Source organism: Amphiprion ocellaris, chromosome 17 (assembly GCF_022539595.1).
Source record: "Amphiprion ocellaris isolate individual 3 ecotype Okinawa chromosome 17, ASM2253959v1, whole genome shotgun sequence".
Lineage (NCBI taxonomy): Eukaryota > Metazoa > Chordata > Actinopteri > Pomacentridae > Amphiprion > Amphiprion ocellaris.
The window spans coordinates 13,150,437-13,178,210 of NC_072782.1; the positions used below are offsets into that span (position 1 = coordinate 13,150,437).

General features: G+C 38.3%; 1 protein-coding gene and 1 long non-coding RNA gene across 2 annotated transcripts; one reads left to right on the forward strand and one right to left on the reverse strand.

Annotated features, from left to right (window-relative positions):
* Positions 1–3,534: 3,534 nt before the first annotated feature.
* Positions 3,535–10,996, reverse strand: LOC111564853 (Golgi phosphoprotein 3-like). The gene is made up of 5 exons (XM_023264689.3): positions 10,600–10,996; positions 9,968–10,099; positions 8,895–9,009; positions 7,275–7,435; positions 3,535–6,074 (listed from the first exon to the last, which is right to left on the reverse strand). The coding sequence occupies exons 1-5, from the start codon at positions 10,807–10,809 to the stop codon at positions 5,811–5,813; spliced, it is 882 nt and encodes a 293-aa protein (XP_023120457.2). The 5' UTR covers positions 10,810–10,996; the 3' UTR covers positions 3,535–5,810.
* On the forward strand, positions 10,036–20,786 carry LOC111564854 (uncharacterized). Its single transcript, XR_002745820.3, has 4 exons — positions 10,036–10,251; positions 18,055–18,146; positions 19,362–19,415; positions 20,697–20,786. It is a non-coding gene; the product is annotated as an uncharacterized LOC111564854 (long non-coding RNA).
* Positions 20,787–27,774: the final 6,988 nt, after the last annotated feature.

Consider the following 27,774-nt stretch of genomic DNA (forward strand, 5'->3'; position numbering starts at 1 on the left):
CTCAAGTGGGATGTACATACATGAGCTTGTGGAAACACCTTGCTGGAGTTGCTGGATGTCAACTGGCAGTGGACTTGACTTAACACCGGAGCTCTATGGAGAAACAAACATGGCGGATGGTGTTGACCCACTGATTCAGACCTGTGGCTGACTGGACGAAAGAGGAACATCGGTACAGAAGTTGTCTGCTCCAGATGCTGATAGTCACATGTACATACTGTATGTGGACATTTATGCATATTGTACTCTGTTATAAGGCTGTCACATTCATGTTAACTGAAGATTTGGAGGTAATGTGACGCTGCGCTTATGGATGTGCTCAAAACTCTTAAAAAAATGTTTGCTTAATGGGAGCATTTAATGGGTTGCTAATAAAAGATGCATATTCAGCGAACTTAGTACGTGGTCATGTGTACTGTCTGTTGTTGTCCATGATAGAAAAGAGCGAGTGACTATGGGACTGAAGCTAACAGTCAGTTAAAAGATTTAGCATTGGACATTGTTGGAAAACACAGATCTACTATTTTTGTTCAGATTTCATACCTAATTAAGCAATTTTTCTTTAACTAAAACCACATTAATCACAATAATTACTCAGAAGGGGACCATCTTCCAAGCCTTCTCTGAATTTCTATATGATTACTGTTTTTATTAATATTTTTTAATAATGAAAAATTGCATCACAAATACAAAATGGCAGACGGTGGTAGAAGTGTACCCATTATTCTACAAGAAACTTATAGATACAAAAATACTCTCTGATCAACTGCGCAGAGTAGGAATAGCTCTGACCACACATATGGCTTAGTCATTTTTTAGTCATCCATTATATTCAGGTCATCAGGGCCCTATGTGTTACGTTAGTGACAAAATGATAAATAATATTATGATCAAATTCTTATGTGATAGCTTATAAAAATGAAATTGTGAATTACTGTGCACACTAAAAAAACACTTGGGGAGGTTTTACTGTGATATCTATTAGTAAAAAATCTCTACCTGTAAATAGTGATTGCCAGTAAAAAAAAATTACACAATGTTTTTTTGCCCCAGTCTGACTCAGAAATCTGTGCTTCAGGGATACTTACACACATCAGATATTCCAGTTTTACTTCTCTCCGTATTCTAAAAATGGATACAGAAGGGTTTGTTTATATGTGAGTTATAGCCTGATCTATAAAACATTTTATTCCTAAATATATGAAGAAAGTTTGTTTCCTTGCCGTTGACAATACTTTATGATGATTATAGAGTCATAAAAAAGAGATGCCACAATCCCCTCCATAAAAACCTTCCACTCTTACATGTCAGCAAAATGAAAAAAAAAGAACTTTGAACATGGCTTTATCTAATGCTCAGATTTCTGTTCAGGTTGTTATGCACATTAACTTATTTTTAATGAGACAATGCCTCATTTGCATATTAAACATAACATTTTCAGGAAATTTGTAAAACCAGAAATTATTGTCATAATGCAGATGTTAGTACATTTTGCCCTAAAGTGCATTTAAATGGTTGATGCACAGCATCCACTACAGATGAGCACCTCACTCAAAATATTGAAAAAATCCAGTTGGACATGTCTTTTGTCTATTTTTTTTTTTTTTTTTAACTAAATAGCCTAAAATGTTTAAGCCATGACTACACCGCTCATCTTCAAAGAGTTGGAAAGGAGCCCCAGTTGAAATTTCACTTTTAATGGCAAACACAATGCTAATAAACACAGATTCACAATAGTTTTGTGGATAAATACTCAATTTTACATAGTTGTGTAATTAGTTTCTAAATATTTCAAATTCATTTTTGAGAAATTTTTATCATATCTGATGGCAGCAGCTGGAGAAGTTCTGACAACTGACAGAACATAAGATGGAGATTGGATGGATTAAAAACACAAGACCATTACTCAGAAGACTGGGATTCATGTGAAACGAAAGTCAATGTTGACAAATTTTTAAAGCTTAATCAACCTGGCATTTAGTATATTGAACTTTATTTTTATTTTATTTTTAAATTGCAGTGGTTCCTCATTTTTTGTAAGCAAATTTCACTCATTCATGCTATTATTGTGAGCCTCATAGATTATTGTTTTTCCTTGTCAGTTGCAACTCGACTGTTGTTTGTCTCGGTTTCAGGTGGATTATGTTGGTAGCTGCTGAAGCAGGCTTAAATGAGTAATCTCAAACAGAAATAAGAAACAGGTTATTGACATCTTTGTTTGGACCCCACACGCCAAGAGTAAACACACCTTTACCCTGCAGACATTTTGACTCATCGTAGCAGGAATGCACAGGTGGAAGTGCTAACATTTACAATAACGCTGTTCCAAGAAGCACAAGAAGCATCTCTAGACATGTACCACATCAAACGCAGGGCTGAGCTAAGCTAAATGTAATACAGCCACTATTAATGTGAATAATTACACCTGCTTTGATGAGTTAAAATGCCTGGTGGTAAAACAGTCCATTAGGGAGTTTACTACATGATATGCAGCTCCATCTAGAGCAATAAAAGCTCTTACACACCACACCGCACTCCACAAGGCTTGTAAACAGACTTACTGGATGTCATCTTTGAAGAAACTGTTTTGAAAACATTTTGTTGCCCAGAGTGAAACTGGAAGAGTGATACCATTACTGTATCTGTGAGGAAAATAAGTAGCTGGAGCCAGCACACTGTTAGCTTAGCCTAGCACAAAGACTGGAGCTTGGGAGAAACTGCCAGCACAAAAAACACCACTAAGACTCACTAACAAACATGTTATACATTGTTTAATCAGTACAGAAATTGGAAGTTTTTATGTTTATAATAATGTGGCAGCTTATTTCCTCGTTGGGAGCACAAACGTTAATTGACGTAGCAGCTGCTAATGCTAAAAGGTCAGCACAAGGTCCCCACCACTCCCTGCAAAACTACCAATTTACATTTGTAAACTATCCTACAAATCCAACACACAGATTCGACAAAGGTAATTAGTAAGTCTTAGAGGGACTGACATAGGGTTTTTTGCCTCTTGGACAGAGCTAGGCTAACACTTCTCCCTGTTCCTAGTCTTTATGCTATGCTAAGCTAAGCCAAGCTAAGTTGCTGGCTGTAGCTTATTTGGCCTACAAACATGAGTGATATTAATATTTATATGTATCTTGACAAGAAAACAAATAAACATTGATACCAAATTATTTCATTAATATGCAAATTCATTCTTCAACTATTTTTTTAGTGTGCATGGCTAATATGTAAGAAAAATAACCATCACCATTTCCCAGAGCCCAAGATAAATCCTAAAATTGCTAATGGATTTTGTCGAACAATAAAGAGGATTAATCAAAGAAATAAAATATTCATATAACATAGACAGCAGCAAATGCCTCACATTATTAAGGTAACCACAAAGTTTGGCATTTTTGCTAAACAAATTATTCACACAATTAATAAAACATCTAAATAATGAATTTTAGTGATGCCTTGATTAAAAAAAAAAAAAATCTATCTGTAAACATACACAAAAAGTGAAATAAAAACCGCAGCAGAACATTGTAAATTCAGGCACTTAAAGGATCCTTACTTTATTTTGTGTGGTAATACAAAAAGCATACAGAATTATAGAGGATAGGAGAGAAGATCCCTTTCATTGAATTCCATTAGATCGTACACATAAAATGACTAATAATTACATACAAGCCTTTTCTCTGTAGCTACATCCACAAGTACCCCAGCCTTCCACCAGTAGCATGCATGGTCTCTGCTGTAAACGCATCTCAACAGTTCTTCATACCCATCAGTATTTTGTAGGTTGAAAAAAAAAAAGAAGACAGAACTATACTGTAAGTATGCCATCAAACAATATGTGATGTAACTTCATCCACAGATCACTCCCATCACACCAGAACAATGTCTATAATCGTGACTTTATAAGGTTTCCCAGAGCTGCACTGAAGCATGTTGGGAGTTAGTTTTTGTTCCAAATGAGTGCATGTTGTTTAAATATTTCAGTCATTGACAAGGATTATTCTGGGCCCAAGTAACCCTCCCATCATCTGCATGTATAAAACAATACGACGTGCCCACATGGGCATATTAGACAGAAATAACATCTAATTATGACATGACATACAAACTGAGAGATGCATCATACTGCAAGAGGGAAAGGATCAGCTCACCCAAATTACACAAAACATTTCCTCGCTTACCTCTAGTGGTAACTAGTGGTATAATATAATCCACCCAACATGCAGGTTTTATAGGGATCATTTCTTAAGTGGAAGGAAAACAGTTTATTGTCAAACGTGATTTAGTCACAGAGTAACTCCTGCTTGAGGTGCTGCCTATGATGAGAATTTTTCAGTTCACCCTCACTGTATTCAGAGACAAATATCCCAAAGCACAAACACTATCGTGACTGTCTGCATGACTAGATACCACTATAGTTAAGTGAGAAAAATTGTTTTTTTAATATATATATGCATATAAATTTGGGTGAATCAACCCTTTAACATTAACTAAACTGAAGCTAGCTCATTTGGCTAACAATATTCAGCCTATTAGTATAAGCAGGAACTAATGATCATTGTAAATTTTGTGTAGCTTGTTTAAAGATCCAAATCTGAACAGATCAGAACCTGTCCGTCCTGCATCTTTACATCTTGATTCATTATTTTAAAAAAATAGCAGAAGCATTGTAATTTATTTTTTCAGATGTGCAGAGGAATGATTTTAAAGTATGCACATAGCTCAATAGCTGTAGACAAAATAAGTGAGACCTTTTTTTTTATTTTACCATAGTTGCTAAGGTTCATAATTTTCAATCTCTTCTTCACAAGTGGGTTACTCAACCCATGAAAAATACCTATAAATACTATCCTACCTACAGGGCTATTGACTGTGCAAAATAGCTGATAAACGGCAGGCTACTCCAAGCATCGACTAGCAACATAAATAGAAATGGAAGACTAGCCACGTTCTATAAACTCAGAATGGACCCTCGCGAAAATAGAAAATAAAAGAAATTTGTCAGAGTTGAGGTTTAATTCTTCATTTAGGCCAAATTTTATTAGAGCCAAATTATCCACCGCACGCTTACTGATGCAGGAGCTGAACTCTAGTATTTATCCTCTCTGGCCTCCTCAAAATACAATGAGGAAGAAAGGAGGAAAGAGAATTTGAAGAGAAAAAAATGTGGTAAACATTCAGGTAGTCTGCTCTAACAGTAACCCTAAGCATGTACTCCCAACACAAGTGGGAATGAACAGGTGGAAGCAGGAGTGCAAGAGCATCAATAGCCGTGTGATCTGCTATCCTTTATCCTTGCATAAGCATGTGGGAGTATGGAGACCAGCTTTCAGATTCTGGCCTGATCTTGAAGTAATGTAGAGATGATGTTCCCGTGGTGTAGAAGGGAAACTTGGCCCCAGTCAATATCTTCATTTCCACCATGACTACTGTGGCTGCCACCTGCTGTGTTCTCTGATGTCATCTAACATTAACAGAAACCCATCTGTTCATAGTGTTGATGTTTTTTTAAGTAAATCCAGCTTTGCAGCGGCAGATTATTTACCTCAGCCAGTCGTTTTTCATTTAGAGACCGTTCCATCCAACCAACTGTTACTCGGTGAAGCCCACCACCAATCAGATTGCACTGTGATAATATGGACAACCACCAAAACGTCATCCGGAATAGATGTATAAACAGGCTCCCCAACCAAAATAGATTGTCTCATTAGAGTGAAGTCTGTCTTATTAAGTGAAGTCCTTCAACCAATTAAATAACACAGACCATAGCCAGATCTTTCAGTCCAAGTAATCAGGTATTTTCATTTAGTGAATGCCGCCACCACAGCCCACATTAGTTCGTTGGTGTTGGGCTTTGTGCTCTCTTTCTCAGGCTCCAGCTCTAGCAGAGTGTGGACTCTCTTCATGCCCAAGTCGTACTGGTCGTCTTGGAGTGGGGCGAAGGCGTTCTCAAGGACGTCAGATGAATGAGCCAGAAGAATCAGGGACAGAACTCGCTTGTCCATGCGGTGGGGATCATTGACCCACTTCTCCAAAACAGAGTCCTGGACTTTCTTGACAAGGCGCTGCAGGCAATGACATGAATGTGTGTTTTACAGATAGCTGTTACATGGATCACATTTAAACTTTGCATAGATTCAACTAAATAAAAGACCAAATGCAGAGAATAAACACAACAGACGTATGCCAATAATGCACTTTTTAAAAGAGAGTTAAATGAGAATCGTGACACCACAACACACACATTTCTGCGTGTTAACAATGAAGCTGCAGTTTAGCATATAGATTGAAAACAAGAAGAAACAACTGGTCACCAACCGGTTTGTTGGGCCTCATTCAGAACAAACGTAATATAACATTGTCTTGGCTGTAGCTTCATGTTTAGCAATATCTTAAACCTGCAAGAGTGAGAGAGCAGTTTTTACCCCTCAAGATAAAACTGCACTGTTGTTAATTAGCATAGATTGCTAGAGGATGTTTTTTTTCCTCTTTCCTACGAATTATCTATTAAAATGAGGAACGCATCCACTACATGAAGCATAAATCTAAAAATAATCTGCAGTAATTACTAGTTTGCAACATTATTACCCTTTTCTGTAATGCCAGATCAAAAGCAAAGTTCAATTTGAACTATGAGAGAAACAAAAAGAAAAGGTCAGCCTTGTAGCTTCATGCACAACAACAAATAACATCCTTTTAACCAGAAACAAAAATTGCTCTTTTCTGCTCCACTGAGTACTGATGGACAATGAGTTTTAGTCCGTCCTTTTCACCGTCAATAATAATGTTAAAACAGTATTTTATTTTGTTGTTAATAACTTTAAACCACTAAATTGAAGAAAGAGGGTTGATAAATATTAATAACATTTGTTTACTGCTAAACTGAGCCCCAACAGGGGACCTAGAGACAAACACACATGCATGTTTTGTTAGCAGCATTACTGAAGAGGAAGGACCATAGTAGAATTTAAATAAGCCAAAGTATACATTTCCCTCGAGTCTTCTCAAAAGACAGCCCCTTCATTAGGTCCATTATAACAGAAACGGTGCAATTATAAGTCAAACCTATGGAAAATGAAGCTGAGAGTGTGACTGTTTCTCTCATAAAAGCAGACTAAACTAAAATAATTGTGGTGCAATTAAGTAGTAACTTCCAATTCAGGCAGCAACTCAAACACCGATCGAGCTATTTTAACTCCTTTACTTGCAAAACTTGACTGACTGGATTTTGCAACAAAGACCAAGAGAACACTGCTGCCCCATACCTGTTTGATGGTGCTGTTGGTGAGTGGATGTGTGGTCATGTCAAAAAGCAGGAAGTTCTGTTTCTCTGTGGTGAGAACTCCTTTCTCTACCAGGTTTTTTGCCAGGCGTTCTCGGACATTTCTCAGCTGGTAGTGCAGCTTGAGGGGATTCCAGGTCTCTCCTGCAAGACAAGGGGAGATCCACTTTTAGACATAACAAAATACTAGTGTGTACATCGATATCATTTCATCACTTTACCTGTTTGAGTCAAGAAAAGAGTCATCATTTTCAAATTCTTTATGGTGCTGATGTGTTACAATGTGGACAATGCCCATAAACCAGAACATTATATCGATGACTGCTTCTTTAACTACCGTCATTTGATGAAATAAACTGTTAATACATTTTTGTCAAACTGATTAAAGTATTCCCAATCAATCTGATGCCTTACAAGGGCAAAAACAACACAAGGTATGAAGATAAAAACATCCACATGTCCATCAGTGGGGTGTACCACGAGGCTAGTTTGACATAGCTAGGCTTTCTCTGTTTAAACTTGGTTAGTCTAGTGTTGCCAGTTCATTCTGTAGAACATAATGATCCAGCTGCACCAAATGATCATTCTGCTACAGGAGGAAAAAAAATGCTCTAGTAAAGGATCCTGCTTTGGTGTTCATTCAAAACAGTGACGGTGGAGTTGTAGTGATGGAACATTTGCACGCAAGGGGACGAGCACTGAGATTAAAATGGATAATCCACCAGAGAACCTAGCATGGCTGTCTTATGGCATGATCCAGATCCTCAGCAAAATTTAAGATTTTCACTGTGTTATATTGCTTTCCAGGTGTTGTTATTGCTGAGCGAAGAAAACGGTAACACAGAGATAGCGGAATGGAAGGACAAAGCTGGGTAGGCAAAGCCCAAAACCCCTACTAACGTTCTTTGTTAACTCAGGCTTTCGTCACCAGACTCTGTGCGCACACTCATGAAAGTGGCATTTTTCTCACCATGCTTTGCGTCTGTATAAAATGTACAGACTGTGTGCCGCCTGCTTCAGTCAAGAAAAACAGGTTGTTATAATGGAGAGCTATGAAGAATACAAACAATATGGTAAAAAGTAGTGCTAATGGAAATGAAGTAAGCTGTTAGAAAATTGATACGCCTGTAAGTTAATAGAGTTATTTTGCCACACTCAATGCAGCTGCTTATTAGAGCTCTGACAATTTACACTTCACACATTTAAACATGATACTCGGGAAGTGCATTTATGTCTGTTTAGGTAACTGTACAGCTTTGTCCAGTGGGATTAATATGGCTCGACAGGTTTATGGGTATAACATATTCCCTCAGCTTAGAATCTGTATTGCTCATAGAGAATATCTTTCAGAAAACAACAGCAGTCAATTTAAATACTAAACTCTGAAATAGCCTCCTCTAGGGTAGGTTGGCTGTGTAGCATAAGTTATGGGGGTGTCTAACTAGGTTAAAAGAGAGCCACTTTTGTGATACTGCAAACTCTGGCTGCAGGCTGAACATACCTCACTAACACATTAATCTTGCTTCGTAATACACCCCTCAGGTGGAACCACGAGTAGATTACAGAAAAGTTTGGTTAGCAAACCCGGCACGGCTTATCTCACCACTCAGTAACTCTATCCAGCTCTGGACAGTCTCTGGAGGCTGGGTTTCTTTGATGTGCTTCAAGGCCTCATCCAGTAGCACGTCTCCTGTTGGAGCATCGGACTTGCAGATCACCTTGCCAAACAAAAGAAACCATATTTAACTAGGGTAATGGTTATCGTCTGCCAAGCTCTGACCTAGACTCGCATCCTGCGCGAACAGGATTTACAGGGAGTGAGAGGTGGGAAATTGTTGGCAAGGAACTACCTGCAAGATGAAATACAAACAAAACCAAAAAGTGTTGAACATCTAAACACCGGCGTAGATTTCAGGGGTGATGCAAGGGATATATCCAGCTAAACATAGTATTTGCCCCACCCTCCAATAAAAATATGAAAAAAGCACAGGACTTCATCAAACGTTTTCTCAGAGATGCAACAAGGTACCCAACAGAGGTGGGCCTTTTTTCTTTAAGATGCAAATATGTCCAGAGAGTTTTGGACATCTAGGGGTTTATGAATTGAATAGTTGATGATTGACATGAATCCGTGAAACCTGGACATTTAAATAGGCCATTCACAAGAGGGAAAAAAAGAGTAAATGGTGCCTACTGTATGTGTGTTGACTCATGAGAGATAATAGTAAATAAAAAACGTTGGTCGATTCCAATTATACACTGCTCAAAAAAATTAAGGGAACACTTACATCCTTGACATAGACTGCGTAATTTTTTGAGAACAAAATGATGTAAGAATAGGCATGGAAACCAAAATTATCATTTATACTTCCTAGCTGTACAGATCCACATACCAGAAGCTTAGTTGAACTGGTTTTCTACTGAGATGATTATGTGTCCCCTTAACTGTTTGAGCAGCGTATTTGGAATTGTCACCTGCATCCTGAACATTGCGTTTCTTTCACATGAATGAAGATATTTCAAGTGTTAATTGGTGCAGAAATGGAGCAAATTGAAGCATAACACTTCACATTCAAACGACATCTATGCCTGTGGTGCCACTTGAGAAAATCTGTCATGGCTAAATGAACCGTCCTTTTCATTCCAAACATCTGAATACGTGAACACGTCCCTCACCTTCCTGGCGAGCAGGCTTTTCCTCCTCACACCGCAGGCCTCCAGCTGTAGCCTCCCCCTGAGGGCCAGCTCCACCAGCATACACCCGCGGAGGCCGGAAGAAATACAGTCGTTCCAGAAAGACGTGTAGCCCTGGAGGCAGGAGTGAGAAGAAGAAAAAAAAACCACTTGCTTACTTAGCTGACGTGTTGGTTGGTGGACATGCAAAGCGGGTAGCGGTACGTCCAGGTTATAGAAGCGGGGAGTCACGTCGCAGCTGGCGGGTTGTCAAGAAAACTGGACAGGTAATGCAAGAAACGAGAGCTACGTAGCTAAAACTGCTAAGTTAGCTTCGGGTAATTTTGATGTCACTCGAGCAAAACCAACAAACGAAACAACTGTTAGCTAACTAAGCTAATGGTACCTTAACATCTTTACGTAGAAGCTACTTGGCAGGTTTGCTAATAAGCTTAACAGAAACACATTTGTCACACGAATCCACGAAACATTAACTACAACCCGAATAAGCCAAGTTAGCTTTGTTGACATTTGCAAACACGGTTAGTGACGCAACGTAAACACTATGTTAGCTGGTGTAGCATATAACGAACAAGTTACTAGCTAGCCTGGCGGACGGATTAGACTGTCCACACCTCTCGATCCTTGAGGCCCAAGAGCAGCACTTCCTCCATGAGCGTGAGCCTGGTTTCCTTCGAGTCCCCCTTGTCGTCGTCTTCCTCCTCCCCGCGGCGCACCTCGTCCTCCTCCCCGCCGGACTCCCTCTCCTTGTCGGCGGCGGCGCTGCGAATGGCCTCGGTCCTCCGCTGGACGAGGCCCGAGGTTCTCTGCGTGAGAGAAGTCATAGCTGTAGCTGCGAAACGAACAGATCCGGAGAAAAGCGTCTGCGTCGACCAGAGAGGAAGCCCCGCAGCATGTAACCTGGATGTTAAAGGAGAAAACGGTGAAACGGTTGACCGATCGAGAGAAGACGGCCGTTGGCGTTAAGCTCGGCTCGGGATTCCTGCATAGACTCTGCCCACTTCCTGATCCAACATGGTGGCGCTGCCTGTGACGTCGACTGTGCGCTGAGCGACTGAGCCATGAACGCGTCTCTCGTGGTGCCTTCATGGACGTCGGAAATACCGGAAACTTGTACGCTCAACACATGCAACGCAATATAGTCGAAAAGAGGCGCTGTTATGATCTTAAAATACTGGGGGCTTTAGTCCAACCCACAAATCAACCAAGATACTGACAACTCTGATATTATCAAAGATTAAAAACAGCACAAGCTATAATTATGAACACAACACGTACCGATGGTGTGCTGCCTACTCCAGTCACGAGGAACAGATTGTTATAATGGAGAGCTATGACATATAAAAAGTACAAAGTGCTGTTATTGAAAGTGATGCAAGAGGGGAATTCTTGTAGAAGACTTTTAATCTTGTGGATTAATGTATTTATTTTAACACTCAGCGCACTCCAAATGCAGCTGCTTATTTCTAACAATTGTAATTTTTCACTTTAAACTTCATACATTGAAACATGATTCTCAAGAAGGGCATTTAGGTCTGACACTGTTACCTAATGGAGGATATCTCTTTGGTTGTTGGTCAAATCTATGTCAAATTAATGGTACTGATTTAATCATCCTTGTAATAAATATTAACAGATTTATCAGATTTTCTAAACTATGTTCTATTAGCTGAGGTCTCATAAATCTTTACACGTAAGCCTCTTGATTACACAGTTTTTCAGTTATTGCATTTTCAGAGTAGAATGAATATACAATGGGAGACACTGCGCTCTAGGCAAAGTCTTACTTTCTTTCTATGCTCAGCCCACATAAGTAGCACAGTGAGTGAAGGTAGCTGCAGAACAGTAGTTCTCCAACTGTTTGCCTTGGAATTAGCGTTAATTTTGCTGAATCACACAGCTATAATCATAGCTAAAGGTGTTCCTTGTGGCAAAACTTCGGCTACACCAGGGTTGCCACATTTTCGCTACCTGCAGGAATGAGAATATATATCTTATCAGTTATTAATGTTCATTATTCTAATGATTTTTCATTCTAGTTGTTGTTATTATCATAATAATAACAATAATGTAATTTATTTTCATCATAATTTGAGTGACTAACCCTTAAAATAGTCCTGAAGTAGGTGCTTGTGAGGGGAGAAAGTTCACCTATAAAGTCTCAAAACACAAAACCCCAAATACATAACAAACAATGATGAGAGGAAGTCTGACGCATTGAGGTGATGGATAACACTTAGTGTTGCACCGAAAAGTGTTTTTGATCCACAAATTGACTTCAATAAAGCTTTATAAAATATGATTTGAGATCCTTCTGTAAAAGCAGGTGATATTACACACCTATACTGAGCTATTATGAAATTTGACTGTTTTAAAAGACAAAACATAGACCATGTTTTTAAAAAATGAAAAATATGTTGATATACAGTATATACACTACAGGCCAAACATTTGGAAGCAACTTCAAATTTCTGTTCACAATGTCTTTCTTAAAAACAGTATGAATTCTATGAGTTTTGGGACGTATTTACTGCATGATCAGACTTTGCTTTCATTGATATGCACTGTTTTCCTCCATTTGCCTTTAGGTATACAGTGAAGTTACCAGACAGTTACTGAATAAATGTAAACAAAAGAAAAGGCGGACTTACTTTTAGAGTTGAGAAGATTTGCAAGAATCATAACTTCAGGGCAAAAGTAAAAAGCAAATCTCAGTTGGCATTATTCATTTTAGCTCTTTGACTTTTGAGAGTTTGCAGACAAAAATCCCAATAAAAATCAGCAGTGTCCATATCTCTATAACTACCACAGAAATGGCTAGAAAGAAACAGATAAGTATAGAAACAAGCGTACAGACAGAAATACCTGCTAAATATAGTAAAAATGTATCCTGATGAGTGACTCTTTAGATAATAATCATGTTTATTTTGTTGTTGTATAATCTCTGTACAAATCTGATCTGGCTTTGAAACTTTTGACCTCTAGTGTACATATATTATTCCCCCCCCAAAAAATCCATCAATAAATAAAAAAAAATCACTCAAGAAATGATGTAATATCAAGTGTCACCACAAGGTGTCAGGCTGTGTGTAGGAAATATGACTGCTCTGCTTCCCTTTCCTTTGCTTTCATAACTTCTCTGTACCGGGTGCTGCTGAATCCTCTGATATATTTTGTCACAATCTCTAAGATTATACTTAGACTACATGTAGATTTTAAATGAACTGATAAGAGGGAAAAGCTAGCTTATTAATTCACTCTACGTTAGTGTTATTTTTACATTGCTGTGATAGTCAGTGCTGGTATCTCTATCTGTTGGCTTGAGCTGCTGTATGTCGGTTGTTAGAGGAGCACTTCACCCTGGCAGAGGTCCACCGTTGATGATGATTTAGCAAATAAACTCCCAAATGTCCTCCACTTGACCTCACTCCCCTTCCATCTCCTGCATGCCAATATCTTCTGCAACTTTCTTAAAGAGAGGCGTAGAGGCAAACCTCAGGCCATATGCATGTATGCAGGTCTGGAGTTCCATCTGGTCTATTTTATGGCAGATATTTTGCCTTATGGCAGAAAAGGCACAGGTGGAACTAATAACGTTAATAAGCCGACGTTCATAAAAACCGAGCCCTGGAACTGGAACGACTTATTCATGTTATTAGTTACACTTGTGATTTTCCTGCTCTGATGTCAAATGTCTCCCATTAAAAAAATGTCCTTGTACACATCACAAGAAACAGAAGTCGCTGCTATGCTTACAGAATGTTCCACTATAAAAACGTCACATTCCTCTGTTGTTTTCTTGTGTTTTAACTTCCCAAACTAGAACACAGGAAAATCATTTGCAGAGTTATTGGTCACTGTATGCAAAAAGAATGGAAAATATTCAAATTACCACAAGTAAAGTCATCTGCAAATAGGCTGGACAAGGCTTCAAACATTTTTTTTTCTTTAATGCTGTACCGCCTTAAGTGATAGAATATCCAGTAATCTTCAAAGATAGTGAAATGCACCGCTAAACTGGTTATACGAATGAATAGAAGGCAGTTTTCATGCTTGGAATATCAACAATTATCATGCATTAAGTGTAAATACAGCATGTGTTTTTCCCTGCAGTTAATAGTAAAGAATAGCTCAACTGTTCCTACACAAAAAATATGTTGTTTTTTTGTTATTTTTCGAGGTAATTTTACAATATGACATTATAAATGTACTTTATTGTTTGAAATAGCACTTTTGTTGATATCTTATTCATTGAGGGATTATAACGACGTTTCTTTAGTCATATTGAGGCATTACAGTCATGCGTCACAGTGTTGCATGCGCTCCTGTTTTTTAAGATGTTCTGAGAGCTTCTCCTGTGAGAAGTGAGTCTGCATTCAATCTGCTGATGAGGAGGAGTCCCACTGGGAGACGTAGCTGTCCTTGTATGGTTAGTTTTGTCAGGTATTTATTTTGTCGTGCTCTCTCCTCTCCAGCTGTAAAAAAAAAAATATACAGACAACATGACAGTTTGTGTGTTTGTGAATTGTTTTTGCAACTCCTCCAAGTCAGAGTTTAAACCTGAGGCAAAAAAAGCTTTGAGCAAATATGAATCAAGTTCCTGAAAACAAGAAAATCTTCCAGCAGACGAACAAACACTGTTAATCATGTTGATTATTGGGGTAAAATGAGGTTAGATCCAATTAACACTGTTGATATTTAGGCTACGTTGTTAAGAGTTCTCTAAGCAATGTTTCTGATTTCATTAAGCAATATGATCATTATCAGCAAGAGTTCCTGAATGGTAATGAGTAAAGTCAACAACTTGGTCTCTGGCCTGCATGTTTCATTAAGTGAAATCAACTATCTTGACTATTTGGGATTAAACTCTGAATAACTATGTCATAAAACTATGAGCCCAGGATATTAAATCATGTGTTCTCTTGAAGAGGAAATGTTTGTAACTGCCTGCAGATCACATGCAGCAACCACAACAGATCTGGAACAAGAGGATTTAATCTGAGATAAGACGAAGCCATTGACCCCTGCAGGGAAATGAGGTCTCTGCAGCTGCAAACACTGATTCAGTGAATTTAAAGTCACGATACAGAACATAAACACACATATTTGATATAAAAAACGCAAAAGAAGTGGTGGAAAACAACAAATTCGTCACAAGCACCTGAATATAGACAAAGATAATAGTTGGCTAGTGCATTATTTTATGCAAAATAGCATTAAACAGCAATGATATTGGAGATAGTGCAAATGGTAAACAGTCCTTTACCATAGTAAACAAAGCTCTTTTTAAATTTTGATTGAACCACTGACCCTGCGATTATTGGACAACCTGCTCCACCACCTGAGTTACAACTTGAACAAGCTGATGCATAATTAATAATGGAAAGACAGCATTGAAAATGCATTGCTTTGTATGGACAGGGATGTTCTGTTCTTTTCTTTTTTTATTTAACGGTGATCTGCAAAATGATTAGTCACCTCATGTTGACCTGCGGTGAGTATAAATCACTGTGAGTTAATCCCAACCACTTTAACACTGAGCTCTAAAGTAAATCGTGTTAATTTTTCTTTGTTTTGCAACTTTTTCAGCGACATGCTATTGAGTAGAAGTCCTGTGAGAAGGACTTGTCTTACGAAATACCCACAAAGTGTCTCAGTTTATGTCCCCAGCTGAGGTTTGAAGTCTTGGCATGTTTTTGACCTGGTTCAAACCTGAACAGAAAATGTGCCTTGTGTTTTAATGGTGGCAGCAGAGATCAGGTTGAAGTTGAGCCTTTTCGTGACACCTTAAAGCCTCAGTAAAGAAAAGCAGTTGACCTACTAATCTGCTGTGTGAGACCCCTGGAGACCCCTGTTCAAAGGAAGCCGGGCCTTTGATTTTATTGTTGTGGTCGGCTATAAATGTGATACAGTGATTACAAGCTACTGTGCACACAATGCCCAGTGGATAATGTTGCAACTATAGCTCTACCATAGCTACTTCTATCAGTATTCTTTTTTTAATGACTGTGATATTGTTCCTAATTTCATTCTTTATTATGCTTCCACTTAACTTGTGGATACCTACAGTCAATCGTGTTTTAAGCTTGCTTTTAAAGAAATCTGATTCAACTGGCATAATGTTAGTACTATTGTTAGCTTACAAATGTATTAGCTCACATAAACTTGTGATTATTAGATTTTGTTTTTAAATAAAGGCTCATGAAATGAATCTAAAATGTAAAACAAATCACATCAGTGCTGTGGAGGTATTACCACAAGTAGCACACTGTAAAAATACTTTATGTTTTTTGTAATTGAATTAGATTTTCCATCATATATATATATATATATATATATATATATATATATATATATATATATATATATATATATAGATAGATAGATAGATAGATAGATAGATAGATAGATAGATAGATAGATAGATAGATAGATAGATAGATAGATAGATAGATAGATAGATAGATAGATAGATAGATATAGCTGTCATTGTGTTGCTTGGTTAAAAAAGATTAAATGTAAAACAAATGTGTTATTATGTAATTGTATGGATTTGGTTATGCATCTTATCTGATAATGTACTGACAAATTAATGTAGAGGATTCAAAATTACACTATTTCCTTCTTAAATGTAGCATCATGTTGTAGAAATAAAACAAAAATTGTCATGTAGAAGTACCCTACTTAGCTCCATGACTGATGAACCCACACCTCCCTGACTGAAGCACACTGTGAATAAATTACCTCAGTGTTTGCATGAGACAAACTGATTAAATGATCTGCATTGTTCTTTCTTCATTAACTCTGTAATGAAAGTCATAACATATCAAAAATGGCCTACGAGGAACAAACACTGTCTTCTTTTCTGACGTTAAAGAGCCTGTAAGTGTGGCTCTAAAAATTCCTTAGAGAGACGATTCCCCAGACAGTTGGAAATATGCTCTGTGTAAACAACCATCTGTACAACATCACAGCCGAGATGACACTCTGACCATCTATGTCGCATTTTTGCACGCAGTCCAAGATGACAAGATGCACGAGCATTAGAGCACGAGGCCTGGAAAGATGTCTAAACAAAAAATCTCTTCATGATAAATCCTGCCAACAGGTGAAAACACAACTTAAAACTACAAGATAATTTAATGTTAACAAACTGTGCTCAATCTAAATTTAGCAACAACATAAACACGTTAGTAGATCTTAATTAAATCATATTCAAAGTTATGAGACAAGCATGAGTTGGACTTCTACTCATTGAAAACCCTTCTTCTTTTCCTCATCCAAGTCATGGTAATGGTAGGAGCTTCAGTCAAGTGGACTTTTCTTGCAGGTTCTTCTTCTTTTCAACATGTTAAATTCAGACTGGACACAAATTTGTCTTGACATATCAGCTCATCGTGTGCTGCCCCACTGACACTGTTAATAAACCTCTGGATCCCTGTGAAGCCTACCAGAGATCTATGGTTTCAAATGGCCCCAACAAAACATCTGTATTTTCCACTTTGTACATTTTTGCCCACTGATCTTGGCGTTCTGGTCCTGACAAGCAGCCTAAATCACTCCCCGGAGCTTTAAAGGAAGCCACACTCGGGCCCATATTGGAGCCATTTCCTGTCTCTGGAGTGGGCAAAGGGGTGACCCTTGGTGACCCCCCATATAACTGCACATGAATGCACTCACATACACATATGCGCACACTCTTTTAAGACAACACCCCCATAGAGAGAACTGGGGAAATCACTTACCATTGCACCACAGTAAGTGAATTATAGAATCTCTCGTTCGCCTGCCACACAGCATCTCACAGGAGAATAATGGCTGAGAAAATATAATTACATTTAATAGCCTATGATATTCAAAAGCTCCGAGGAGGCTGAGAAAAAGCAGGATCACAATTTTGGAATCATATGTGGAGGGTTCGAAAATGAAGATCCTATCAATTTTCTCGCAGTTTGTTGCAATAATAAGAAACCAGATAGGACAAGAGGCCGATCTGTGTGGAAATAATTGGAGAATGAAAGGTCACATCTGCAGATTTCTAAGCAGTTGGCATTGTTTCTCTGTTTCAGGCTGGTGTGAACTTGAACAGCGGGTGAAACAGAAGCTTGGTGCAAATCGTGGTGCGATTACGACAGCGGTGCGTCCTTGGCGAGGAGGCCAGGTGGGTTAAATAAGGCTGTGGGCCGTACAGTAAGAATACCAAACAAGAAGGAAAGTGAAGGAGAAAGAATAATGAGGTGAAAGAAAGAAAGCAGCAAAATAATGTCTGTTTCCACATCTGCTCCAAGTCTGCACAATGACGGGAAGTGCTTTGCTGCCCCATACAGTGTGACATGAATAATAAACATAACAATGACGCAATCCATCTACAGCTTATAATGCATTTGACTTCAGAGTAACTTCACTCCCCAGCAGAGGCTTGAATACACGTATTGAAAGCTTTGGATCTGGGACACAATCAGACAGTGGACAAAGGAAGTCTTTTATCACATGGATTTGGCTGAATGAAGTCGTTCTTTCAGGATCAGGCAAAGACACAAAACATGACACTTGAAAGTGGAATTTTAAGATGCAATCTTTTTTAAATTTGATCATCTGGTTTAGCTTTTTCTTGCAAGAATGAAAGCTAAAGTTACAGTTATCCTGATTACAATAGCAGATTAATTGACAGCATTTTGACATTAATGAAAACAGCGTTTAATATGAGTGTAGCGGCTTGTAGAGACAAACCTACAGAGAATGACTGACTCATAATTTAATTGTCAGACCCATAACTTTTGCTTTAACAGTTCTCAGAGCTGAGAAAAACCTCTAAAAACCCACTGAAGGCAACCTGATAAACACTGAATAGCAGTAGATGATTATTTAGCAGTAAAAGAGACACATATTTCCTTCTGTAGTTGGTGAAGACCAAAAATAGAGCAAAAAGAAAGTGCATATTGGCTGAAATGTGGCTCCAAATTTATATTAATGATTTTCATGGCCCCCCAAATACTTAAACTTAGTTATAATAGATTTAAGTGTAATTTTAAAACCCAGGTCATGTAAATTTTGCTACAGAGTGGACACTACAGATAGAAGTAGCTAAAATGCTAAACATAGCAGAAGCGCAAAAGTTATAAAGTCTCCAAAGTAACATGGTGAAGTGGATTACGCAGCATTTTTCTATAAAAATATTTGATAATATTAGTCCATATTATCTATATTTACTATATCGTATATCGTATTGTCTATGAATTCAACTTTTATTTGAAAAAAATCCTTTATTGTGTATTGGAAAAATTAATAGTCTGGGGTTCAAAATGAAAATTATTTATTTTTTCTCTTCAGCCTTCAAATTTGTGTGATCCTCCCTTTCCTCTGTTCTCCCTGCTAGATTTCTGCAGGAAACCCTCAACAATAGGACCCTCCAGAGGTTCTGAAACCAGCTGTAAGAAACTCCACACACACACAGCGAAGACACACATGTGACCACGTTTACATTTGCACGTACACACCCATTCACTGTCCGCACAGGGAAAGTCAGCATGCGGCCATCCATTTACTTGAACATTAAATAGAAGCTTCCCTTGTTTGTATGATGAACTGAGTTGACAGGAGACCCACATGGTTCATTCAGGTTTCTGATTAATAGTAACGGGAACAGCTGATGAATCAGTGGCACAGCTGACCTCACGTGTAACATATGGTTTATTTGCTCAGCAGAAGTGATGGAGCGACTCAAGGTTGTTCTGCCCAGTTTAACATCAAACAACCAGCAGTTCAAAGTAACTGAATGAATACATTTACACATATATGGTACTTACAGTGAGTACAACGTTGAAATGTGAGAAAAACAATGACAAAAACAATCATTATCATATTTACACAAGCGTATATGTATTTATTTGGCTTTTTAATATATACATAAATAGATTAAAGTAAAAAAACCTAAATATTATATACAGATAAAAACTTATTCCTTCAACATTTTAGTTGTGCAAGCTTCTGTAATAGATATCTCTCACTTAATAAACAGTTCTATCTAGAATTGCAGAACCAAAACTTCTTTTACTGTTTATTGTATTTAATTCTAAAAATAGATATTTAGAATATTTAGCAATTTCTTGTACATTTTTTTAATGTGATGTTGCACTCACTTTATGCCAATTTTAAGAAGAAAATGTGTTAAGAATCAAAACGATTAATTTATAGGTTTTTAATGTTCTTATAGATTAAACATGTAAATGCACAATATATTTGTGTATTTCAAAAATGCAGAACCAATCTGTTAAATAAAAGGGAAGAATTTTGTAAAATTCCAAATTTTTCTTTTCCTTCTTTTAAACAGTATATGTGCTTTTTTTTTAATGCTACCATTTAACACAGCTTCATACTTATACACCACTACACACTGGAGGGAAATTCAATCGACTGCATTTATTTGACAGCTAAATCTACAAGTTAGCATTAAGATTAAGAATTTAAATAAATAATGTTCCAGAAAATAAAACATAAAAGAGGTGTCTGTTTTCTGAAATAAAACTTTGAGTTTTGACTTTTAAATACAGTTCTTTTTTTTACATACGTACATAAATTGTGAACATTACATAGAATTTGTTTGCAGTCTGTGTCATATTTACACATCATCCACTTACAGAGCAACGTTATTTATTTTTAAAGCCACCGTGGGAATTTAAGAATATTAACTCTCTTTTTGCTCTGTTTTTAGTCTCTACCAGCTCCTGATAGAAATAACAGACTAGCGACTGAATCCTCCGTTATGTTCACCAACCAGTTGCCAACTTTGTGTGCTGAGCAGGTACAGTAAATGTTTTATAAGAGCACTTTTTACAGTAATACCTGCTTTCTGTGGCCAAAAACAACGCTATCAAAGCAGTGAGCATAAATGAAAAAGAGTTATGAGCCGTACAGTTGAACAATGAGCCGAAACCTGTGGTACAGCTCTCTAAAGCAGAATAGGGCTTTGGATTCAGTTGATAAATATCTGCAGGTTCATCAGCACAAGTGACTGCTTTCATACTGTCATTTAATGCAGTTATTTAACAAATATCAATTTAAACCACTTCAAGTAGAGAATCTGAACCCAGTGAAAACAATCTAAGTGTTTGAAGAGTTAAAAATGTTCTGGTTCACTGCAGATTTAACCAGTTTCAGGTAATAATCCTATCCAGATGACTTCTCATGCTGGTTTCTAGTTGTGGTCAGAGGCCAACCGATGTTCACCCCAAAACATGAGATCTGCGGCCAAAAGAGTCGAGTAAATGTGAGCTTGATGATGGGGCATGGAGACCTTATGATCTTAATCATCATCTGGTTGCACAGTGGGAGGTTGAGTGTTGCCGGGTCAAACACACACACACACACACACACACACACACACACACACACACACACACACACACACACACACACACACACACACACACACACACACACACACACACACACACACACACAGATATTCCCACTGAGCACCAGCCTACCTGAGGAGATGTGACCCCCTGAGAGTCTGAACTTGCGCCTCTGTGCCTTTTCTCAACCTCTGGATTCATATCCACCACAGGAGACCTGTCATCGTGACCAAAACTAAATCTGTCAAAGCTTAACTTCCTCACAGTTATGACACGAGAATTCATAAACAAAAAGGGAAACTGTCAACAAAATTGAAGCCACTATTTTGGCTGCTGTCACTTTTGACCAACATGATGTTTTACTCAGACACTAAAAAAATCTCATGCAAACTGTGTGTTACTGCTACATGTGGCGTCGTGTTCCTGATGTGGGTGTGTGAGGAATCGTTTTGCTGACAGTGTTCAGGTTTGCCAAGTCTGACAGCCAGCTAGTAAACAACTTTCTTCCTGTTATTAGGAGAGCATCTGGACTGAACGGTCGGACGGAGCTGGCAAAATAAAATGTAATAAAAGTCAGGAGCAAAGCATATACACTTGAAACAGTCACTATGATGTTACACTGAAACCACATGAGGGGAAATACCATAAACTCATTGTTCAGTAGCTACAACAGAGGAAAAGTACATGTGACACTTGGAGGAAAACTGCATTTTTCATGCTCATCTCTCTACAAAATCTGTGACAAATTTCACTCTTAACTCTTGTGTTTTATACCTGAGTGGATTCATTTCCTATAATAATTAGTTTTGGAGTAAACGACTCAGTTTAAAGGTGACACATGAAAACATGATTTTTTTACATTTTTTTTAAGATGGTATTGTATCTTCCCTTTGTGATTCATGTAAATATGATTTATTTCATCTCCAGAATGCTGAAGTAATATTTGTTAAAGTAGTAAAATGATAAAGGCTTGGTTAATAGTTTACATTACACTTCTAAATGTGCAGTTCGAGAGTTGTAGGTCACTGATAGATATATGACTCCAATACAAGAGACAAAAGGAAAAATCCACAGTCACAGTCTTCAAAGTTCACCTGAAGCTGATCTATTCATTGAGCTTTTTTCTGCAAAAGTCCCCAGGCTGGAAACACTAAGACCAAATTGGAAGATTTTGCACTCAATCAACTACAACTTTGATAAGTACTTATTTGAATTGACTAAGTCTTTTAGTTTTGGCTTAACTTTAAAAAGATCAACAAGGACCTCAGATTTTGTTTCCATCATTTACGTAGATGTAAGTTAGGTTGGATTTCTTTATTGCCTGTATGAAGAAGAGAAACCTGCTTTATGTAAATATGAGCTTGTATATATTAACTTGAGTGAAAAATGAACAATCAATCAGTTAATCAAAGTTTATTTGTATAGCCCTTTACAACAGCCCAAAGGGTGACCAAAGTGCTTCACAGTAAAATGCAAGAAAATAACTTAAAAACAATACAGTAACTTAAAGCAGGACCAACAATCACACTCGCACTCACACCTATGGGCAAATTTAAAATAATCAATTAACCTCAGCATACCTTTATGAACTCCACAAGATTCATAATGTTGGGTTTATATAGTTAGTGGTACACAGATCTTTTACACAACTCTTGGTTTTTGATGATTTAATAATTTAATGGTTGATTTCTAGTTAGTTACAACTGGCTGATATCACCTCTTGTGCTTCATATAATCCAACACCACATTCATCTACCAATCACCATCTCTGTCTGCTTATAAGTTAGGCCGCCTTTTTGACTTTAAGGTATTTCACCACTGCCGTGAGTACAATTTAGTGGATTCAGTGGAGTGTTTTTTGTTATGTGTGCTCCGTAGATCAAAGTATTCTTGCATTTCAACCAGCTCCTAAAGTCAGTTCATGTAAAACAGACACAGACAAGAACAAGCACATGTGTTACTAATAATGTTAGTTCTGGCTCCGTTCCATTCAAACGTCCCAGTCACAGCAGTGTGATAGTTTCTACTTTATCTTTTTTTAGGTTATCTGTTGGGCTTTTTGCCCTTGTGATAGGGGCAGTAGAAGGGAGACAGGAAAGAGGGGGAGATGAGGAGATGACATTTAGAAAAGGGAATAAAACCCAGATTGTTCCAAATGGTTTGTGTGCAGTTGAACTACTGGGGCATTGGATTACTGTTATTTAATTATGTACACCGATACTTTCGTCAAAACATCCTCCATAAAAACGTCCACTGAAGACTCCCGAGCTTTTTTGTACAACAAAATGACATGTAAGCCTGCACTTTTCTAATCAGCTCTCTGTGTGATTGGGTGATCTGCTATTTTTCACGAGAATGTCAAAAAACGCACATTGAGCTTTGTCTCCAGTTAGTGGGTGGGCGGCAGCAGACTGCTGTAAAGCTGCTGTCTGCTTCTTGAAATGTCACCGGCCGGAGGGTTCATAGGTCAGATGTTGAGTTTAGAAACAACTGGATGCATGCTGCTCCAAGCATGGACAGCACACAACACTTTCTTGTGTTAAATTGGGAACATAAGTTCAGGAATCCCCCCCATATGTCTCCTCCTGTGTCTGCCATGTTGTCATGTCAGATGTCATGCCAAGAAATGACTGCACCCTGAGCAGAATATGATATCCTCCAATCACAATGGCCATGCGACACGCCAAGAATGTGATGTCACTTGCTGGAAACAACTGTGTGTGCACATGTGTAACGTGCCCCTTGATATATGTGCGTTCATGTCCGTGTGCTTGGACAAAAGAGAAAAGTCATTATAGCAGTTCATTCCTCAACAGAAAGTCCTCTAAAGCTATTCTGGCTTTTTGAGGGGAAATTGGTGTGAAACTGCCCGCAGGGAGGGACTGCAGTCCTGTTTTGGCACTCATCATTCTTCGAACAATTTAGTCCACTGAGTGAAGCCCCACCAAATTTCCTGTATACTGACACCATGGACTGGGGACAAACTGAGATGGAAATCACATTCCTGTCATTGTTAGGCACTCACAGTCATAAAAAAACAGAAACATAATGGCTTCCAACTTCAACTCTGCTTCCACAATAATGCAACTTGTCAGGGGGGACAGCTATACCACTGTGAGGCTGCACGGCTTTGAAGTAAATACTAACGTCAGCATGAAAATATTCCCACACTTTTATGCTAACATGCTAATGCTACACAGGCTAATTATTTATAATGTTTACTATCTGTAATTAATGTTTTAGGTTTGTAATGTTTGCTAATTAGCACTAAACACAGATTACAGATGGAACTGATGAGAATGTATTTAGTTTCACCAGTACAAAACAGTGTGCTAAAGCATTTAGTAGATGTTGAGAAGAATAAATAAGTGAAAACTTTGACCTCATAATAGGCTTAAAGCAACTGTGAAGACAAGACTTCATTCTGTTAATATCTGCACCCATCGCTGGAGGGATTACGTATCTCATCTGGCCTGGAACCCCTCGATATCCCTCAAGAGGAGGTGCAAAAGGTCAATGGGCGGAGGAATGTTTGGAATGCCTGCGACCTGACCCCGGATATGCAGAAGAAAATGGATGGATGGATCCCCTAAGTGTTGAAGCATTTCATAATCTCGTAGTGGCATTTGAGGCTGCATAGTGGCTTGGTTGTTAGCACCGTCGCCTTGAAGCTAGAAGATCCACGGCTCATGTCGCGGTCTAGGTCTAGGATCTTTCTGCATGGAGTTTTCCTGTTCTCTCTGTGCATGCGTGGGCCTTCTCCCACAATCCAAAAATATGCTAAGGTTAATTGATAACTGTAAGTTGCCCATAGGTGTGAATGTGAGTGTGTTTGTTTGTCTGTGTGTAGCCCTGTGATAGACTGATGACCTGCCCCAGGGTGAACCCTGCCTTCGCCCCAAGTCAGCTAGTCACCCTAGTGAGGATTAAGTGGTGTATAGATGATGGATGGATGGCTGGATGGATGGATGGATGGAATGATGGATGGATGGATAGTGGCATTTTAGGAAATCAGGGGATCATTGGAAAATCAACCTCTGTGCACATCAAGACCTCTGCTAGTGTACAGTTTTATAGCTGATATATATATATATATATATATATATATATATATATATTTCAGTTAATATCAATTGTAAATTAATTCTTTAAAGCAGGGATGCCTTTAAAGACCCCTCTTGTGAAAACAGGAAACTGCAGTGTTCCAGTGACAGTCTTCAGGACAGATTTCTAGGGTTTTATTCGTAACAAACTAAAGAAACCGATCCAGTCTGCTTATAGGGTGGGACTTTCAGAATCATTGTTCGTCTTCAGAATGGATTCCAGTTTGAACATGTATGATTTAATTACTCCGGTGCTACAACTTGTGTTGCATAGAGTTGAGATAGATGTGCACATTCTAGAGGAAGCAACAGTGTACATCTAAGCCAGTTTGAGGCTGGACAGCATTATTTTCATGGAAAAAAACTTCTAAATATGCCATTTTGATACAAAGAGATGAGCTTGTAGAGGTTAGCTCAGCAGACAGAGTGGGACTTTAAATCTCAATATAATATAAGGGCACAAGTGTCCAATGCTTCTAGTCAGGAATTTCAGAGTTGCAAGGATTCATGACTGCAACAGAGTGCAGAAGTCGGGGACAGAGAACCAGTGGCCAGGCTGAAACTGAAACTCTCGCTCGATGTTGACAGAGTCAAAGGGTCTCGACCCTGCGTTGGCCCTCTGTAGAGTGAAGTGGTCCATGTCTTGTCAGGCAATCAGAGTGTGGGGGAGAAAAGAGGAGGCTGATGAGACATCTAATTACTGTCCACAAGTGTCACATTGTTGTTTTCAGCCACTCAGGGGGAACTGCAAAGTTACTTTGAAGATAGTGTGCTAATTGATAGTCACATGCTCCTATTTAACCATCGGTGTCAATTAAGGAGCGATTAGCTTGTTCTTTGACACACTTGTTGACCAGTGATGAATGCCTTGCTGCCACTTTCTCGTCTTTAGTTCCCTGAAGAAGAAAAATGGATTTCTGTCAGGTCCTTAATAAATGATCAGTGCATAAATAATCAGTGCATGATGACAAAAAGGTACCTCCCGCACTGTCTGTAGGCACCAAGGTCTTTGAACTTGTTTTATGGCACTTATCCAGGTTGTTTTCTGCTGACTAGGTCCTTGCTTGTATTGTATCCTTTCTCAGATGTACGTCACTTTGGATAAAAGCATCTGCTAAATGAAATTGTAGAATTGCAGGTTGTGGCAATGCAGTGGAAAGTATTTCAAGGGTGATGTTCCAAGACAAGACAGTGTCTAATACCCAAGTAATAAAGCAGATCAATTTGTCTGTTTTTATCATTGGTTGTTTCCTCTTTGTTGATGACTGTAAAATAATTAAAATTTTCATTATATAAGAACAAAAGAGACAATTGTACATGGGAACAAGAAACAGTGAGGAACATGGGGGGAGTTTGAACTCTGAACTCCAGATATTTCCATTTGCTCTCCTTGGTCTGGTTAATGTTAGAGTTCAGAACATAGTCAAAAGCTGTTCTCATCAAAGAGGAATCAGTTCGGATGGATCTGCTTTCTTTCACACTGAGCTGACACAGGACTCAGTTTTTTTTCCCTGAAGTTCTTCGACAGTGGTCTTGCCGAGTCATGCTTACAATCAACCAGGCGCACTGCCACCACCCAAAGCAACAGCATGAAAAACTTTAAAATCTTATCTTACACATTCACTGTCGACATGGTTTGTTGCAGATTAAGAAACAGTAAAAAAATCTAGCTAAGGCACTTTCAAAAACAGCTCAGAGCCAACATGCCCTTATATAGCTATGAGCTCATGTATTAGTCCTCTTATTAGTATGCCAAGTCAAACTTCAAAAGCAGAAATAGCTGCTGTAACCTCTTTTGGCTTTAAAACTTCCCCTTTAAGGATCTTTACATTTATGCGGCTACATAGACTGTGATTGTCCACAAATTTGATCTATTAAATGAAATACCCACCACTCAAAAGCAATAACAGGTATGGTTTGCTTACATAATTAATATAAAAACTGTGCCGCATACCAATTTTGCAGAGTATGAAAGACACTAGCATTTACCATGCATGAAGGGTCTTATAAAGAAAGTTTTTACTTGCCATCTTTGAAGTGTGAGAGTCTTTGGAGCTTGATATGAAGGACTGCAAGGGTTCATCGGCCTCTAATGATCTAGATATTATTTTAAAGCTGTATGAATTGAGCTTCTAGCCACTTTGGGGCAGCAGAATGAGTTGTAAACAAAGCAAACATATGACCTTTCAGATTTATTGTTGATTTGCTAAACTTGTTGCAAATAGTTGCTTTTGTACGCATCCAGCAAAGTAACTTTAGGAGTTATGTCTCTGGCTACCTGAAAAATAAGTCCAATATTTACTCTTCTTTATGCTCTGTTTTGGTCTCCACT

What these genes read in the sequence shown, in the direction of transcription:
- LOC111564853 (XM_023264689.3), bottom strand. Translation starts at nt 10,809, where the DNA reads ATGACTTCTCTCACGCAGAGAACCTCGGGCCTCGTCCAGCGGAGGACC. An exon ending in TGGGCCTCAAGGATCGAGAG is followed by an intron (nt 10,100 to 10,599) that starts GTGTGGACAGTC and finishes TCCTGCCTCCAG; the next exon opens with GGCTACACGTCTTTCTGGAA. An exon ending in CCAACAGCACCATCAAACAG is followed by an intron (nt 6,075 to 7,274) that starts GTATGGGGCAGC and finishes CATTGCCTGCAG; the next exon opens with CGCCTTGTCAAGAAAGTCCA.